Below are 19274 nucleotides of genomic sequence, written 5' to 3' on the forward strand. Positions count from 1 at the left end.
TAATAGGAAGAGCTTTAGCGGTATAGCCCATCTCCATATCTGCTGTGCTAACTGAGAGAGCTGCAGAGAGTGTGTCCCTCCTTGCTTGTTTATGTAGTACATAGCTGTCATATTGTCTGTGCGGACTAAGACAGCTTTGCCTGCCACTTGAGTTTGAAAAGCTTTTAGGGCTAGAAACACAGCTAGCAACTCTAAATGGTTGATGTGGAGTAGCTTTTGTTGCGGTGTCCACCTGCCTTGCATGGTGTGATGCAGTAGGTGAGCTCCCCAGCCGGAGAGCGATGCGTCTGCTGTCATGACTATTTGAGGAACTGGCTCTAGAAACGGTCGCCCTTTGGAAAGGTTTTTGGTGTTCCACCATTGCAGAGAACTATTAGTCCGACCGTCTACCAACACTAGGTCTGTCAGTTGACCTTGAGCCTGGTTCCTTTGTCGTGCTAGGCACTCTTGCAGTGGACGCATTTGCAATCTTGCATAAGGTACTATAAATATGCACAATGCCATCATTCCTATGAGCTGCATGAACACTCGAGCTGGCGGCGAGTGTTGTGGTTTGAATTTTGTTTGAAGAGTTTGTACACTTGTTATCCTGGCTGGAGAGGGATAAGCTAGTGTTAGTTGGGTGCTTATTGTAGCGCCGAGATATTGTTGTATGTGTGAGGGTTGGAGATGTGACTTGGTGTGATTTACTGTGAATCCTAGGTCATGAAGCAGTTGAATGGTAGCGTGCATGTGTTGTACACACTGGCTGTATGAGGTGGCTTTTATGTGCCAGTCTTCTAGATACAGGAAGACATGAATATGTTGTCTTCTTAAGTGTGCGGCTACTACTGCTAGGCATTTGGTAAACATCCTTGGCGCTGTTGTGACTCCGAATGGGAGCACTTTGAACTGGTAGTGCTGCCCGTCTAGCACAAATCTGAGATATTTTCTGTGCACTGCGTGAATGGGAATATGAAAGTAGGCGTCCTTGAGATCTAGAGCGACAAGGAAGTAGTTTAGTACCAGTAGTGGAAGGACCTGTTGGAGTGTGACCATATGGAAGTGGTCCGACTGTATGTAAATGTTTAGAGGTCTGAGGTCTAGGATGGGTCTTAGAGATCCGTTCTTTTTTGGTATTAGGAAATATAGTGAGTATACTCCTTTGTTTTTCTGATGCTCTGGAACTATTTCCATTGCATTTTTCTGCAGGATGGATGTTACCTCTTGTCTGAGCAATGTTAAATGTTTCTGTGACATTGGACGCTGCCTGGGTGGTATGTTTGGGGGGCTAGACTTTAGTTCCAGACAGTAACCTGATTGAATTATTTGTAACACCCACCTGTCTGATGTGATTTTTTTCCCATGCTGGCAGGTATTGTTGGAGTCTTCCCCCGACAGGAGTGGAATGGGGCGGGTAAGGGGAAGGGAGTCATTGGGCAGGGGTAGAGACAGAGCGGGAGTTGTTATTTTTACCTCTGCCCTTGTTATTGTTACCCCTGTAACCACCCCTTTGGTAGCCCTTGCCGTAAATGGACTGTGTGGGGGCTTTGTATGAGATGGAAGCTGTGTCTGAGGAATATCCTCTAGTGGCACCTCTATAGGATGAGCGACGAAATAAACGTCTGGGAGCCTGCGACTGCAGGGCTCCCATAGATTTGGCGGTGTCTGTATCTTTCTTCATTTTTTCAAGAGATACATCGACATTGGGTCCGAATAGGTGTTGCTCATCAAACGTTTGATTAAGAATGGCAGTTTGTACTTCCGGTTTGAAACCTGATATACGTAGCCATGCATGTCTGCGTAGTAAAACGCTGGTGTTAACAGCCCTAGACCAGTATCTGCTGCATCTAGGGCACACCTGATGGAGGTGTTTGTAATGTTTTTACCCTCTTGGATGAGTTTGTTAGCTCTATCCTTGTACCTGTCAGGGAGGTGTCTCATTAGTGACTCTAACTCGTCATAATGTGCCCTATCATATCTGACTAACAGTGCCTGTGTATTGGCAATGTGGTATTGTAGTGTAGTTCCTATCATCCCAATAGGCTCTGCGCATTGGAATAATACCTTCAATAGTATAGGCCTAGACCAGACGTTAACTAGGTCTACTGTTGTCGATATTAGACTTAAAGTTTTGGGTTTGCCAGCTTAGCTCAGAGTTCACTAGAAACTTTCTCGAATGTTCAGGAAGGAATTAACTTCCCTGATTAGACAAGAAGGGATTTAGTTTCTGACAACCATAGAACATGACAACTTTGCTCTCCCCTAATCAAAAGTATATCTCGAGAGTCGTGTGAACAAAAGGCAATTTATTTTACTCAGTCAGTACGTGCATTCTTAGTCTCATCCGATTGTAGAGAAAAGGAAGAGACGGGCGTGTTCAATAAAAGATGTTATTTATTGATCAGTCTCTTTTCTCGTACAAGAGAAATGGATCGATATTATTGCAATACTTATAGTTAAGTAAAGTGCATACATTAAAAGCAGAAGTATAAAATAATACTGTAAAAACATTGATATGGTTTCTAAGCCATATGAAGGTTTAAAATGATTAAAATATATACATACACATATACATTTGACTAAACGTACTCAACTGGTGTTTCTAAATACGCCTACCCCGTGTACCTGACCTAAGCCTAATACGTGGGCGGGAATAGAAAGTTACAGTTTAAGTTAAGTTTGTTTTTGCCAAGTGACTGACTAAAGAATTCTCTGTGAGGGGTTATTCAGTTCTGTACCTGGAAGTTAGGATGAATGAGGGATGGTATCTCTCTCTCTGGTCTCGATATCCCAGGCTGCCTGCGAGGGCTACCCGGAAGCGCCGGTGCTGGATCTCTCGGCAGGAGAAAGCAGCGCGTCTCGTTCTCAGCGCGTCAGGAAGGCGGGGCTGCGCCAGCGGGGTCTGCTCTGCTCTGGGCTTCGACAAGTATGGCTGCTCCGTCTTGTCACCACCGCGTGTGTTTGCATAGGGCAATATCGGTAATATTTATACCTTTAAGGTGCCGAGATTGACGTAAGGATGGACATAGATACGTCAATAAGGATGTCATACGACTTGGTCGTTAGCACATTCTTTTGCTGAAGTTCTCGATGAAATCAAAACAATGGCCGCAGGGTTTTTCCAGGTTGTCATAGGTTTGATTTGTTTAGAGAACTCCGTATGCCTTATCAGGGGCTGGAGGAATATCGCTTGTCTAATTAGATCGCAAGCGTTATGACCTAATCAGATAACACGTTCCTGTGCCGTAGTGTGGCTTCGTCAGATAACGGTATCTGCATCATGGGGGTTTGCTGCCTCATGGGCTGACTGCTAGTTAACTTGTTGGTTTGTTAACCAGAATAGGGTCAGGAATAGGGGGATCGATTCAGAACCTATAGGAATACATCACACCCACTCCACGCTAACTATGGACATATTTACTAATCTAGGCATAGTAAAACATAGTACAACATACTATAGGGTATTGTGTATACCTTACCACCCCAAAATACATAAATGCATTCTGAAATTATCAAATATACGGAAAAAGCAGTCACATGTATTGTATGCATTCAAGCTGTAGAATAATGCTAAAGTAATTACGCATTTGTATACATTATTGCAATTTGGTATATGAGAATTTACACATGAAATGGCTCTTAATACAGAAAAAAGGTTCGAGACCATTTCATCACAGAATAAGAATAATTATGAACATACCAGCGGGCAGCTAATGTCTATAAAGTATCTAAAATAGAAATTTTAGTTCTCTAAGAATAGTTCTTACTTTAAGCAGAAGATAAGTGTCCCGAAAAATATGCAAAAATATTTTGGGGCTGCTGAAAAAATTGCTGTCCGTGAACTGGATGGAAAATTGTTCATGTGACTTTATTATTAAAGTTGAAGGCCAAATTCAGGGAACGCCGTGTGCGAGCTTGCTCAAAAGTCTCTATTTCTGCTCTGGTCAGAACATCATATCATTTAGGCTTTCGAAAAAGCTGTCAACAGCTTCCTGGGAAAGTTCCACTAACTCGGAAAAAGGTGTAACCATGCATTCGGTCGCATGATTGTCTCCACTGGCGTTTTGATTTGGAATGATGACAGAAGGTCGTACCTGATCGATGCTGCTTTCATCTTGAACTTCACTACCCCTTAATCGTGATGGTGAAGCTTCCACGAATGCCGTCATCAGGATTGGTAGCCGTTGATGGCAGGACAAAGCATGAGCCTTTATTGGACTCAACAATGTTTCTGCATCCATTGGCGCATCCGATTGTAGTGTCAGACAGGTGTCTAACACGCATTCTTCTCCGCATAGCAGGCACCTTAATACAGGTAAAACACATCGATGCCACATTGGTCGAAATGATAGAAACCAAGTCATGTTCAGGTCTCTAAGCCGGGATAGTCCCAGGATTTTTGATATCCGGTCCCGGTATCCAATGGCTCGGATTGTTTCTTCCCTTGTCGCAGGTGTTTTGTCTGTGACACGGTTTGCCATAACGAAAAATAAGGACTAGGAATAGGATTCCTGCAATCAGTCCTAAAATGATGGGAAGTCTGCCAAAAATCGAATGGACGAAGTCTGGAAAAATACCCAGTATGGCTTTGAATGGTGTTAATGCCATCGAACAAACTGTCTTAAATACCTTTGAGACCCCATTGGTATCAGAAATATTTAAGATTTCGTTCAAGATTTCTGCGAAATGTATGGGGGAATTAGTTGATAACAAAGAATGTATCTCTGAAGTCGTCCTTGCGACTTGTAGATCATACGTTTCTTTTGATGACGTTAGCCTGGTAGGCGTCTGAAGAAGCACTGTTTTCATTCTGCTTAAAGTGTCTATTCGAATAGAAGTAATTTTCAAGTTGGGCCATGCCCTTGCCTCCCTGTCTGGAAAGGAGCTGGGGAACAATGAGTGTCCACAGCACTTGACCTTCGCAGTCGTAGTTACGAGATAAGGAGTCCCGGGCATAAGACTACAGCATCTGCGGTCTACAATTAGAATGTAACTCCCATTATAGAGTCTTTGAAAGAATGGTTCTATCTCTGTTGCAGGTGCGCCTTGCTGGTGACATGAAAGGTTATTTGAGTTCCCTTCACAGGCTCCGTGCAAACTAATTCCATTACACAGAAGTGTACCGCTTAGTGACATCGCACAATTATTGCCACTAAGAAACACTTTCTGTCCTTTATTACTGACACATGCATGTGAATAGGGCAAGTTCCATGTTGTTTTAATGTACCCTTTTCCCAATTTTTCGTACATGCCAGCCTGTATATATTTTTGGCAGTATTGAAACCTGAAGGTTGATATTGGAATATTAATTATCCCATGTATTATCCATTCACTGACAGGTCGTTCTGACATTGTCACTGGTAATCTCTCAAGTTTCTCAATGCTCAGGATTGTATAATCAGCACCCTTCTGGGCCATACTGATTTGTCTATCAGTAAGGTTAAAGATTTGGAATAGTGACGTTGTGTTGATTAAACGCCAAGGCACATAGCCTGAACGCAGATTTTGTAACGTCCAGCCAAGCTGTACAATAGAACGCAATTGAGACTGACCGTGTTGTAATAACAGTAAGTCCTGCGATATTATGTCGATTGCTGAAGACACAATGCTGTCCAGAGAAAAAATTCTGGAGGACAGAGTCATTACCCCTTGTCCACTACAGAAAGTGATTTTTCCAAATTAATACGGTCAATTTCCCGTATTCTTTCTGCTGTTTCAATTTGAGTAACCTTCCAGGCCTCGTTATATGCTGCATATACAGAGGCTGCTATGAAACGCTTTTGACGCTGTTTGCGTGGTCCCATAATGAAATCACGCAAGTCAGCACCATCAGTAAGTAAAGTAAGGTGTTGCTTAATTTCTGCCAGTGTGGAAGTTTGTAGCCATTGAAGGCATAATTTGCCCACACTGTAGGTGGTTATTATCCCTGGGTGTTGTCTTTGAGGATATCTAGGGTCTGGCCTGGTCATTTTGAACCCCTGTGTTTTGTTCAGGAATCTGTCTTGACAGTTATTAGTATCTGTGGGCCAGATCAACCACTTTTTCCAATCTGGATGTGTTCTGTTTTCGTTTAATACATAGTTTACGTCTATCTCTTCGTCTGTAGAGCTATTGCTGTACATTGTTGGTTTTGGAATAGACGGTTTATTTAAGTCTTTGATTTTGGCTAAGCCAAGACAGGTAGTTTGTTCAACAGTGTCATTTAAAAATATAATTTGTTCTGGGATCATGCAGGCTCTAAACAAAGATTCTATACCTTGAACTTGCCATTCTTTTGTACCCCAAACACTTTTCACTTCAACATGTTTGTCCCAATAATCAAAACCAAAGGTATTCATTTTTTCAAAGAATGAGTCTGAATATATCAATTTCGTGTTTGTTATCATGGTCTTTGTCCCTGTCTTATTTGACAATTTGAAATAAAATGTTTCAGCATTACTTGTGTTAAAACCTGAAAAGTATGAATATTTGTCATAAAAGGTTCTTGAGCTTCCTTTTGGAGGGGTTGCACAATGTTCCCATTGATTATAATTTAAAACATTTCTAGGTTGTGCAGATTTATGCAAAAAATGGTTACCATAGTGGTTGTAGCAATACATACTATCATAATTTGTAGAACCCTGCAAATAATCATGTTTGGTAAATTTAGCAGACATTACTAAATCAGACATCATATTATTAATGCTTTCGAAGTCCCAATCATCAGCAAATGAGTTTTGTTTTGCAAAGTCACTCAATGAGATCTTAATTTGGTGTGGATATTTCAGGATTTCAACCGGACCATAGATTTCGTAGTCAGTGTTGTCCCATGCTACCCCACCCGGTATAGGATTGGCTGTGAAGTTGACTGAAGAAAGTTCTCTTTTCTCGACGTGTGAAGATGTGTGTGGTTTGAGGATCAAGTTTATTTTCTGACTTGCTGTGTCCATTTTAGCATATTTTCCCTCAATGAAGCGTCCCAAAGTTAGTATCATGATGAGCCAAAGTATGAGGATAAATGCACCAAAACCCACCCAAAATTCAATCCATGGAGAAATTAGATATGTTTCTTTCAGTTGTTTCAAAAGTTCTTTAGCTTTATCTTTAAAGGTTTTTGATGATGGCTGTGTCTTTGATTCACTGAAGTCTTCAGAGGAATCATCGAAGTTTATGAAGTAGCCGGATGCAGTTCTGTCAATTGTTCCAATTGCTTTAGGATTACTGTTTCTTGCATATTCGTTTGGTACTTCATTGTAGGTTGGTGTGTCTCTGCTAAATGTTTTTATTTGGGCTTTCAGAGGTTTAAGTTCCATTGCATTGTTGCATAGTCCTTGTTGTTCTTCTGTAGGCGTTTCAAATGTGATTAGCCTCTTTGTTAGGACCTCTGTACTGGTAGCAAACCTTGGTGTTCTGCTACTTATTGGGAGTCCACTTGGCCTACTGTTTGTTATCGGCCACATGATTGTGGTTTTACCAAGTCGATGGATACAACTCGGTTCTCCTTTTTACCAGCAAACGGCGGTAGTACAACTGATCTTGTCCCGTTGACAGACAAGACAGGAACTGCTTTTCTGTAAGAAGGCCCAAATTCCTTCTTTACCGCGATCTTTTCTCTGACTAGATCCCCGACTTTTGGAATCCAGACAGGTCTTGCTGGGACAGGTGGTGGTTCTTCAGTGGTTGTTGGCTGCTGTTTCAATTTTATGTTGCTCAGGTCTTTTCTTGTTTTGTTTAAGTCCTGCAAAATAGCCAAACGGTCTTTGATATCAAAGCTTTTTTCTTTCACCACTGAAGTCTGACTATCAAGGTCAGAGATCAACATCCTAGTTCCAAATAATAATTCGTACGGACTGAATCCCTTCAGAGAATTTCTTGGCAAGTTATTTAGACTACGTTGGACACTTATTAGATGTTTGACCCACCCAGCTCCCGAACCTAATACCTTTGCCGTTATAGATTGCTTTATGTCACGGTTTTTTCTTTCAACAATTCCGTTCCCCTCAGGGTGAAATGGACAAGAGTACCGCAATGTAACGCCCATGCTGACCATGGCCTCCTTATAAGCTCTAGAGCTAAAAGCAGGACCATGGTCCGAATGCAGCATCCCAATTGCGTATGTGCCGATAAAGACTCGCAAATCTTTTATAACAGTTCTGGCGTCAGCCGTTCGCTGGGGCCACATCCATATGAATCTCGTACATGAGTCCACTGCAACCAAGATATATTTATAGTTACCATCCCTTTGTAAGGGACCACAGTGGTCTAGGTAAACACAGGCTAATGGTTTATCCGAGATTAGAAGGGGCGTCTGCGCTGGACGTCTCACCGTTGATACTTTCATTTTTTGACATATCTCACATTCTAGAACATAGTTCCTTGTTTGTCTTCTCGTTTGTGGCCACCAGTATCTCTGTTTTAATAATGATACTGTGGCTGAGACGCCAGCATGTATAGAAGCAAGCCCTTCGTGTGCCGCTATAATGAGTCCTAACCTATGTTCCATGTTTGGAATTGCCCTATCCCCCACTCCAGGGATTTGAGCAAAAGGAACATTGTTTGCATCAGTTATGTATGAGTATTTTACTGGAAAGCCTTTCGGGAGTGTTTCTATCGAATCCTTTTCTGTAGCGCTGACAGCTTGTAATATTTCGCTGTCTATTTTTGTTTTTGACCGGGTGATGGCAGCTACGGAAGCCGTTTGTACAGCCGCCTTCGCGGCCTCATCAGCCAATGAATTCCCTGCAACGTGAACGCCATCACGTTGATGACTCAGTGTATGTATCACGTGAGTCTTTGGTAGTTCTTTTTGTAAAAGAACTACTTGTTCCCAGAGCATCTTATGCTTGATTGTGCCACCCTTCGCATCCTTGAAACCATTCTGAAGCCAGATCTGCAAGTATTCATTGTAAGACTGAACGCAATAATACGAATCGCACACTATGAGTGTGGGGAATTCGCGATCGGTATTTTCAAGCGCCATCTTAAATGCCAGTAGTTCAGCTCGCTGAGCTGTACAATCTCCTAGCGATTGTGTTTTAGTGAGGGTTGGTTTAAATTTCCCTTCGTGCCAGCGACCTTTAACAATCGCGCACGCAGCACTGTAAGCTTGTTTACCCCCCACTGCGGGTTGTGCTGAGCCGTCTGTATATATTATACAGCCGTAACGTTCTAGAGGCAGAATTTCGGTCGGCGGAGGACATTCAAATTCATATTGGAGAAATTCTTGTGTTTTTAAGTTAGGATCAAATTCGTATGCCACGTCTGTTGCAGCAAGAGAATTAGCCCATTGTATCCATCTTGGATGGAGCGCTTTAGCATTTGGAATGCTTGCTTTTGTTACAGCCTCTAGGGCTGGTATTGGTGTCACGATTATTATTCGTTTACCTTGTGCCAGGGCTCGTTCTTTTGCAATAGCTGTCTGTGTTGCAGTTAGAATTTTTTCCGTTGGGCTGAATTTCATTTCAGCTTTAGTGTACAAGTGTGATTTGAATGCAATTGGTACCTTTTCTCCCTCATTAGAGGTCAGGTATCTGAATCCGCATCTTCCTGGGATGACTCGAATCACAAGATTGCGTGTGTTATCACGTGTTTCTAATTTTGTTTTAATTAACATGTCTGTTTGTAAGGATCTCAGAATTTCTGTGTGTATTTGAGTCCAATTGGTTCTTTTAAAATCTGGTTTAATTAGATCATAAAGGGGTTTGACCCTTTCTGCGTAATTTGCAATGTATGTTCTTCCGAAATTTAGGAAGCCTAGAATTGACTGTAGGTTTTTTAGTGTTTTAGGTGCTTGGAGTACGGCACATTTCTCTAGGAAATTGTCAGCCAGGCTTTTGCCTTCACTTGATAATTCATATCCTAAGAACCGGACTTTCAGATGGGCAATTCTGGAATTTTTAAAGTTGAATTTGTAACCCTCTGCTGCGAACCCAAGTATTATGGTGTTCACTCTCTTCAAGTGAGTCTCCAAGTCATCATCTGTTAAGTAAATGTCGTCGACATAAGATAATGCTTCATCATCGTATATTTGTAGTAATTCTGTTACTCTCGCTGAGAATACTCCCGGGCTGTTCTTGTAACTCTGGGCTAACCGACAGAATTGTTTTTGAGTGCCATTTATTGAGAACGCAGACAAATATCTGCTCTCTGGTGCTATGTTTTGACAAAAGAATCCATTAGAGATGTCTAATGTTGTTTTGTATTTTTTGCGCACTATGTTATTCATTAGTGCAGTACTATGCGAATTTTGCACTGCAAAAGTTTTGCAACATGAGTTAAGGTGTCGGTGATCCAAAACTAGACGGTATGAATTGTCTGGTTTGGAGACCGGAAACAAAGGGTTGTTCATTTGTGAGGTGCAAGTTTCAATCACCCCCTGGTATTCTAGCTGATCTAGTATTTCTTTTACCTGTTTTTTAGCTTCTTGCTTAATTGGGTACTGCCTTTGTGCAGTAGGTTGTGATTTTAACTGGATTTTGTGAGGAGGAGAGTCCTCATCCCATCCTACGTGATTTTTATATAAAGCAGGAGCTTGAGCTACTGCCCACTTTCTGGCAAGTGTATATTTTTTATGAATTGGGATATGATTTGAGAAGGCAGGCATAATTATTTCTTCGCCATGAGGGCAGTCCCTGACAAACTCTGGTGGCCAGTCTTTTTCAGCTAGAAGGATGTCATAGCCCTTGGAGAGATTATCCCAAAATAGTCCCCTTATTTTTCTAGTCTTAACCCCGTCTATACGTAATGTTATTTCATATATTTTGTGAGGTTTGCTAACTCTGGTGTCTGCAGTTTCCACTTGAAGATATTCATTCGTGTCCACTGTCTCCAGATGATTCATAAGGACTTTGCGAGCTATGCTCACTTCTGCTGCGCTGTCTAGCATTGTCTGAGCCCATTCTCCGTTTTTCAGTTGTGTCCTCAGTATTCTCGGCATTGTTAACTACCTTGATACTGGCTACCTTCTTTTTTGGAAATTGTAATTTCTTTTTTAGATGAGCAGGTTCCTTGTCTTTGGACTTGGCGTGCTCTTCTCTTTGTTCTGATCGTCCTCTTCTTTCCGATTTCTGCGAGGAAGTCTGAAAAGATCGAGAGGGACGTGTATCAATGTCTTGATATCTATCAGGCTTCTTTATATTATCCCTATTTCTAAGGTTATATCTTTTCCCAGAGGGGTCACTCTGGGGTGACCTGTGTCTTTGGTTCGGAGATTTTTCTCTTCGCCTAGGAGACCTTCCTCTGGACTGGAATTTCTTTTCTTTAGGATTGGATTGTTTGTTTCCATCCCAGCTCTTTTTCTGTGATGTTGAATTATTATTAAAAAATATTTTTTCAGGACTTTCAATCAGTTGTGGTTTTATTGGTATTCCACCTAAACTATCCCTACCTAGTTCCTCATAGGATTTTTCTATGATTCTGGCAATTTCAGCTGGTTGGTCTGCTATATCTGTCTCTTTTAACCTCTGGCGGATCGCCACGTTTGCTGCTTCTCCCTTGATGTTGGCTAATAATATAGCCGAGACCTGCTTGAAGTCTTTTAGTAATTTCATACCAAGAGTTAAAGCGGGTTCTGGACCGTATTCGTCTTGAATTTGTTTTAGCACATCTGGTATTACCGAAATGGATGGAACACCGTGCGTTTTTGTGTAAATGGAAGCAAAGACTGTACCCCAAGTGTCACAGTCCTCAATGTGTGGAGCGATTCCCATTGGAAGACAGATAGTCAGAATCCTGTGTTTTTCTAACGGGGTGGTGTCTGGAAACACCGCCTCTATTTGGGTGATTTTTTGTGCTAGCCAGAATGGTATTTGTTCCCGTTTAGCCGGTACTTTACCTAGGCAGGATTGTATGTTCTGTGGTGTAATTTTATTTGTGTTCCCCTGTTGAGGGGTCAGCTGTGGAATTTTAATTGCTGGCTGAATTGTTGAAGTCCGCATCACATACTGGACTAATTGTCTATGTATTTTTATTAATTGTTTTAGCTGTGTTAACAGGTTTGCTGCAGACATCCCGTCGATGTCTGGATGTGGTGTGTATCCGGCTAGGACCGGCCACGTTGCTCCTGGTCTACCTAAGGGACCGAGCCTGGTGGTGTGATTATTATGTTTTAGGGCGCCATCAAATAAGAGCAGATGCTCTTGAAATTTGAGTGGTACTTCCACCTCCTCGAAAGGAGTGTAAATATCAGGAGGTTCCTCTATTTTGTAATAGTGGAAGTACTTTGTTACAGCATTTGCTGCTGGAAAATGTATCCATGAATAGTATACCTCTGTCTGCCGATATTCGTGTGCCTCAATTACGAATATGACTGTGCCACCTCTAGGTGTCAGTCCATTTTCTATAAGTTTTATCGTTATAGATTTCCTTTTGATGACCGGGATGAGTATTATATCCGGGTCTGCTTCCTGCATAGTAGCATCAGCTTCTGCGAGTTCAGTTGCTATTCTAACTGCCTCTCTTTCATCACCGCTGTCCATTTTAACGACAGGATGGTTATTTCTTTTGTTTGCAGATCAGGTTTCTTATGGAAACAAAGATTAGATGCACAATATTTTGGAACAGTGTATCCTTCAACGTTGACTTAAACCAAGAACCATACATAGGAGTTTCCTCCTGCGAGGTTTGGCGGATATTACCTTTCACCCACTCCAGACGTCTTTGGAGTATTATGGGGAAAAAGGGGTCTGAGTGAGAAAGCACGACTGAGTTACTCTAAATGTCTTACGTTAGTTTTATCGCCCTTTCCAAACGCGTTGGGCGCCATGTAGTGTAGTTCCTATCATCCCAATAGGCTCTGCGCATTGGAATAATACCTTCAATAGTATAGGCCTAGACCAGACGTTAACTAGGTCTACTGGTGTGAAAAAATTCCTAGGACGTCTAAGTGGACAGTGTGAACAATCAGGTAAGGTCAGTGATCAAGAAGGAATAATCGAAAGATTAACAATGTTTATATAAAATATATATTTTTAATGAGTATTCTTAAAAAATCATATTGTGTATGACCGGGAGGTCAAACCATATGATAGGGGTAAAAGATATTTCAATTACATACAGTTTAATCAACATATATATTACATACAGTTTAATCAACATATATATTATATGTTGATTAAACTGTATGTAATTGAAATATCTTTTACCCCTATCATATGGTTTGACCTCCCGGTCATACACAATATGATTTTTTAAGCATACTCATTAAAAATATATATTTTATATAAACATTGTTAATCTTTCGATTATTCCTTCTTGATCACTGACCTTACCTGATTGTTCACACTGTCCACTTAGACGTCCTAGGATTTTTTTCACACCAGTTGCTACCCTGCCCTAGGAGTCTATATACTACCCAGGGGGTCCTTGTTGTTTTCACCTGTTAACTAGGTCTACTACTGTCGATATTAGACTTAAAGTTTTGGGTTTGCCAGCTTAGCTCAGAGTTCACTAGAAACTTTCTCGAATGTTCAGGAAGGAATTAACTTCCCTGATTAGACAAGAAGGGATTTAGTTTCTGACAACCATAGAACATGACAACTTTGCTCTCCCATAATCAAGAGTATATCTCGAGAGTCGTGTGAACAAAAGGCAATTTATTTTACTCAGTCAGTACGTGCATTCTTAGTCTCATCAGATTGTAGAGAAAAGGAAGAGACGGGCGTGTTCAATAAAAGATGTTATTTATTGATCAGTCTCTTTTCTCGTACAAGAGAAATGGATCGATATTATTGCAATACTTATAGTTAAGTAAAGTGCATACATTAAAAGCAGAAGTATAAAATAATACTGTAAAAACATTGATATGGTTTCTAAGCCATATGAAGGTTTAAAATGATTAAAATATATACATACACATATACATTTGACTAAACGTACTCAACTGGTGTTTCTAAATACGCCTACCCCGTGTACCTGACCTAAGCCTAATACGTGGGTGGGAATAGAAAGTTACAGTTTAAGGTAAGTTTGTTTTTGCCAAGTGACTGACTAAAGAATTCTCTGTGAGGGGTTATTCAGTTCTGTACCTGGAAGTTAGGATGAATGAGGGATGGTGTCTCTCTCTCTGGTCTCGATATCCCAGGCTGCCTGCGAGGGCTACCCGGAAGCGCCGGTGCTGGATCTCTCGGCAGGAGAAAGCAGCGCGTCTCGTTCTCAGCGCGTCAGGAAGGCGGGGCTGCGCCAGCGGGGTCTGCTCTGCTCTGGGCTTCGGCAAGTATGGCTGCTCCGTCTCGTCACCACCGCGTGTGTTTGCATAGGGCAATATCGGTAATATTTATACCTTTAAGGTGCCGAGATTGACGTAAGGATGGACATAGATACGTCAATAAGGATGTCATACGACTTGGTCGTTAGCACATTCTTTTGCTGAAGTTCTCAATGAAATCAAAACAATGGCCGCAGGGTTTTTCCAGGTTGTCATAGGTTTGATTTGTTTAGAGAACTCCGTATGCCTTATCAGGGGCTGGAGGAATATCGCTTGTCTAATTAGATCGCAAGCGTTATGACCTAATCAGATAACACGTTCCTGTGCCGTAGTGTGGCTTCGTAAGATAACGGTATCTGCATCGTGGGGGTTTGCTGCCTCATGGGCTGACTGCTAGTTAACTTGTTGGTTTGTTAACCAGAATAGGGTCAGGAATAGGGGGATCGATTCAGAACCTATAGGAATACATCACAGTATAATCATCCCATGGGTCAGGTGATCCTGTAGGCGTGGCCGGATCAGGTATGTTACCCCCATATCATCAGAGCTATCATCCCTGTTGTCATCATCTTGTGCTACAGAGGATGCTGGGGAATGCTGTGGTATGGGAGCATGTGGTGATGGCATAGGTGGAGGAGAAGGGGAAGGCAGTCTTAAAGGTAGTTCTTCTTTGCATGTGGAGCTGGAGCTGGTTCGTCCAGTGGTCGCTTCTTTGAGGCCAAAATTAACTGTCCAGTGAATGGGTCTCTAGCAAGAGTCTTTTAAGCAGGGTCTGGGTAAGATAAGTCTTCTGCTGGAGTCCGCTAAAGGTTTCGGCACCGAAGCAGGTTGTTTTGGTTTTTTGACAATGTCCTTTGTCGGGGAAGCAGGAGTCTTTTTCGGCTCCGAAGCTTTTTTCGGCTCTGAAGGTTTTTTCGGTTCCGATGGTTTTTTCGGTTCTGTATTGTTTTTGGATCCGACGATTTCTTTGGTTCCAGTTGTTTTTTCGGTTCCGGTGGTTTTTTGGAATCCGAAGCGGCTTTGCTTGGTTCCGACCTGGGTTTCGGTGCCAAAGGACTAGTGTATTTCGACACCGATGGTTTGGACGTCGGCGTAGCCGGTGTCGTTTCCTTTTTCGCTGCCGGTAAGTTGGCGCCGGCACCATGCGAAGGCTGACTCAAGCTTGAGTCGCCTGAAGGCTTAATTGGCTTACTAGCCGGGCCCGAAGGTGGGGCAGTAGAAGCGGAGTGTCGGTGTGCACCCGAGCCCGAGGGCGAGGGTGTGACCGGGGCCTTCTTTGGGTGTGTCGAGGAAGGGTTGGGGTCGACGGTCTTACCTACGACCCGCTACTCTGGAGTGATGTCCTCGACTTCAGAATCTACTTCTTCTTCGGAAACGCCTTCCTCAAAGATGTTGTCCGGAATGGAAGTTGAAGATCGAGCCATTGTTCTTCTCGCTCTTCGGTCCCAGATAGTCTTTTTGGAGCGGAAAGAGGTACAAGCGGAACAGTCTTTGGCCTTGTGCTCCTGGGAGAGGCACAGGTTACACACCTCATGAAGGTCGGTGTGGGGAAACTTCGACCCACATTGAGGACACTTTTTAAAAGGCGTCCTTTCCATGAGCTGGAGTTGAGGCCTAGCTAGGCCCGAAGGCCGTGGAAGACGACCGGAATCGAAGTATTCGATGTTGAAGAATAGCGTCGAGTGGAAAAGCGTTTGAAACTTATTTCCTAAAAGTTGGTGAGGATTGCGCGCCAAAGGAAATCGGTTTCAACATGGAGCGCTGGAAACACATCCGAGCCCGGTGGCGGAAAAAAACAATCTGGGGATGGAGCCGATGCCCATGCGCATTATCTTCCAAAGGAGGAGTCACCTATCCCGTGACTTCCAAAGACTTTTCTACAACAAAACACACTGCAAACATCCGGGCCCAACACTAGGTGGCAATCTATGCATAGTGTGCAATCTGCAGCTCATATGCCTCGAACACTGTGTTAGCAGGCATCCACGGCAAAATGGATTTATGTAGTATTGGTTTCAGAAAGGAGAAATTGTGGAAGGAAATGTGGGACCCTGGGAGCAGGGTATGTATTTTACAATATTTGGCATATACATTTCCAGTCTTCCACGGAATTTTTTTGCTAACTCAATCTTATGATCCACTATGTGTATTGTTCTTTTAGATTTGTCTATTTTGAAAATAATAATAAAAACAACTACAAAATAAAATTCAATGGGTGGATACCTTCAAACGAAGGATACATTGTGCCAAGACTTACCATCATTATTCCAATGGCAGCATGCTCGGAGAGTATACTCTCGTGCCAAGGAGGTGCACAATGCTAGAAATCATCACCATTATTATAAGGCCATCGTAATGTCTGGCATGGACACCAATATAAAATGGTTCTTAAGAATGCCAAGAGTTGTCACCATCGTGCCAATGAAAGCATCAAGACAGAATGACCACAGTTTTGCCAAAGGACTCCCACCATTATGTAAAGTGCTTCTATCTTCATGCCAAGGGTGCACTCCATGGTGCCAGAGATGGCCCCCATATTTTGGGTCGTGGCTACCGGATGCCATAGGTTGACTGATGTGCTCGTTGTTGCATGTTCTCTAAGAAGGGATATTGCCAGGCCGAGGCATGCCACAGCCGCACACACACAAGCACGTAAGGACAGTCACACAAGCGCAAAAGTGCAATCACACACACAGTGCCTCACGAGGCATCTACAGTAATCATGGCATTTGTTCTTATCTTACCTGTCTCCTCCAAGCCGCAGGACCCCAACCCTTGCACCGTACTGGCCCACATTGCTCACGAGATTCTACTGCCCGCACTGTGTCACACGCCGAGTGGATTGGAAGGGCAGTTTATGCCTCACTTCATCCTTGGAATGAGAGGCGTTGATCTCCATACTTTACTGAGGTTTTGCAATTGAACATTGACACTGTAGTGTAGGGAGTGTTAAGCAGACAAGACAGTTCTGTCAGAGTTGTGTGCTGTGCTGTGTTTCTCTCAAGTCTGACTTTTTGAAGTGCTTAGACACATGATCTGATCTTGGAATAATGTAGTGATGCAGGAGATCAAGTTATGTAATACGATGGTTGGGTAGAACCATATCCAGACAGACATGGAGTCCCAAATACATAAACAGTGCCAAAGGTGGCAAGGTGGATAGGAAGATCTGAATGGATAGCTACATCTTTAAAGAGAGAGTAGAGCGGCTGGGGGTTCTGAATAGACATACAGAGCAGAAGATAGACAGGTGCATAGACCGAGAAAGAGTGCAGGTGGATCTAAGGATCGATTTACGTTAGGACACACAGAGACAGTGTGACTGGAAAGCCAAACCAATTGATGCATTGAGATAGGTGCTCAGGCTGATAGTGACGGCCAGGCTGGTTTGTACATCATATTTTATGTTAGAAAAACATGACTTTTACCATAGTTAGGCAGTTTGATAAAATAAGGGATATACTCATGCGTGTTTCTTTGTAAGATGCTATTCTGTCGGACAATGCCATTTTCTCATCTAGAAAATTGTTTATACAACTACAAATATTTGATAGGATTTGAAATGGATTTGCAGGCCAACGTCTACTTGCATGTTTCCCTAGTTGCAGGTATATTGAAAACGACCCTATTTAAATTTCATGTGTGACCCCTCTCCTTACAATGATCATGTTAAGGATTATAAAACAAATGTTTTTCTTTATTTCAGGTTTCTTGAAGAACTTGGGTTTTCTAACGAAGAAATGTATGGTTTTACAGAGTAGGAATCTACTTGATTACAGCACTGGAAGGCGAGGAATGTGTTAAAGGACATCTCATCAAAGGAAGGCAGAACATCTATGCATTGCAGACTCCTATCGAGTGTTCTGTAGACACATAACCAAAAAATAGCTATGCGCTGTGTCATATCAAGGAAGATGATTTATTACTATTTAATGATGATGTCGGAACATGATGATGTCGGAATATTGCCTCGACAATACAGCATTGATGCTTCCAGTGTAGAAAATGGACATATAATCAGGTGTACTATATCTTTTAATCAAATAATGCACATTGTGCTACAGAGGTACTGTATGGATAGGAAACTCCTCTCTCACCCGCTATTGTTTAGCATTTGCTGGAGAAAAGCACCCGTTGCCCCTAAAGGGAAGAGAACTGTACTGTATTGAATTTGTCTTACTAGAATATTTGTGTCAGTGACACAGACATACATTATAAACTCAGGTGTAAATCTTTGTATTTCAACATTTCATAAAGTCCTCCTGTCAAAATGTAAATAGAGTATTGTTTACTGTTGATTATTATTTATTGTCATAGAAATGTAAAAATATCTTATCGAGCGACACACAGTCGCAGAGAAAGATACATTAGAAAATTCTGGATTGGATGGACACATTGAGAGTGGATGTTGATGCTAGTGCATGGTAAATGGTTTCCTCAATTACAAAAATACTTGACGATTGGCAAGCACATATAACTTATCTACCAAATAGTACAGTTGGAGCTCGTGCCCAGTTGTGGTGGCCACCTGTAGTACTAGGCTGTGTCGGGGAGGTATTGTTTTACACCTTTTTGGTTCTCTCCATTTGCAGGAAGTGGGTTTTAAGTGTACTTTTAAAAAGAGAGAAGGTTGCTTGTGGGGACCTGGACCTCCTTAGTGAGCGAGTTTGAGCCCACTGAGCTAAAGGATCAAATTCTGGGTGGTTAGAGGGTGATCTGTAGATTGCAATCAGCTGAGCATAACCTTCGTAAGTCATGCAAGTTCACTCTAAAGTCTTGAAGATAGTTGCCGACAGATTAGACAGTGCACTGTTTAGTGCAGAAAGCCAGCCAGCTCACCCATTCAAACTAGCGTGGACATTGAGAAATGGGAGGTTAAGTGTGTCTCGTGTGACAAAGGTAATTGTCTTGTTAAACAAGCATTTGCAAAGCCAATAGTTCTCACCTGTGGGACCTTTTAGCTTTGCCAATGCTTTTTGGCGATATTGTGTGTATCAACAGAAAAAATAAGCATGATGACTTATGCGCACATATGTGTCACCATTGCATGCATGTACCACCTGCATTATGCAAGCATGATCTTATTTAGTTTTTTATTTACCTATCCAAG

The 19274-nt window shown here is 42.2% G+C and overlaps 1 protein-coding gene across 2 annotated transcripts in view; it reads left to right on the top strand.

Annotated features, from left to right (window-relative positions):
- Nucleotides 1-18441, top strand: part of CYB5R4 (cytochrome b5 reductase 4) — a 1195924-nt gene extending 1177483 nt beyond the window's left edge. Inside the window, exon 16 of one of the 2 annotated variants that reach the window (XM_078648153.1) lies at nucleotides 17871-18441. In XM_078648153.1, the coding sequence (XP_078504279.1) occupies nucleotides 17871-17925 (55 nt within the window). In that variant the 3' untranslated portion in view covers nucleotides 17926-18441. The remainder of the gene's footprint in view (nucleotides 1-17870) is intronic. The other variant, XM_078648152.1, reaches the window with a different exon arrangement.
- Nucleotides 18442-19274: the final 833 nt, after the last annotated feature.

Source organism: Lissotriton helveticus, chromosome 6, assembly GCF_964261635.1.
Source record: "Lissotriton helveticus chromosome 6, aLisHel1.1, whole genome shotgun sequence".
NCBI classification, from domain to species: Eukaryota; Metazoa; Chordata; class Amphibia; order Caudata; family Salamandridae; genus Lissotriton; species Lissotriton helveticus.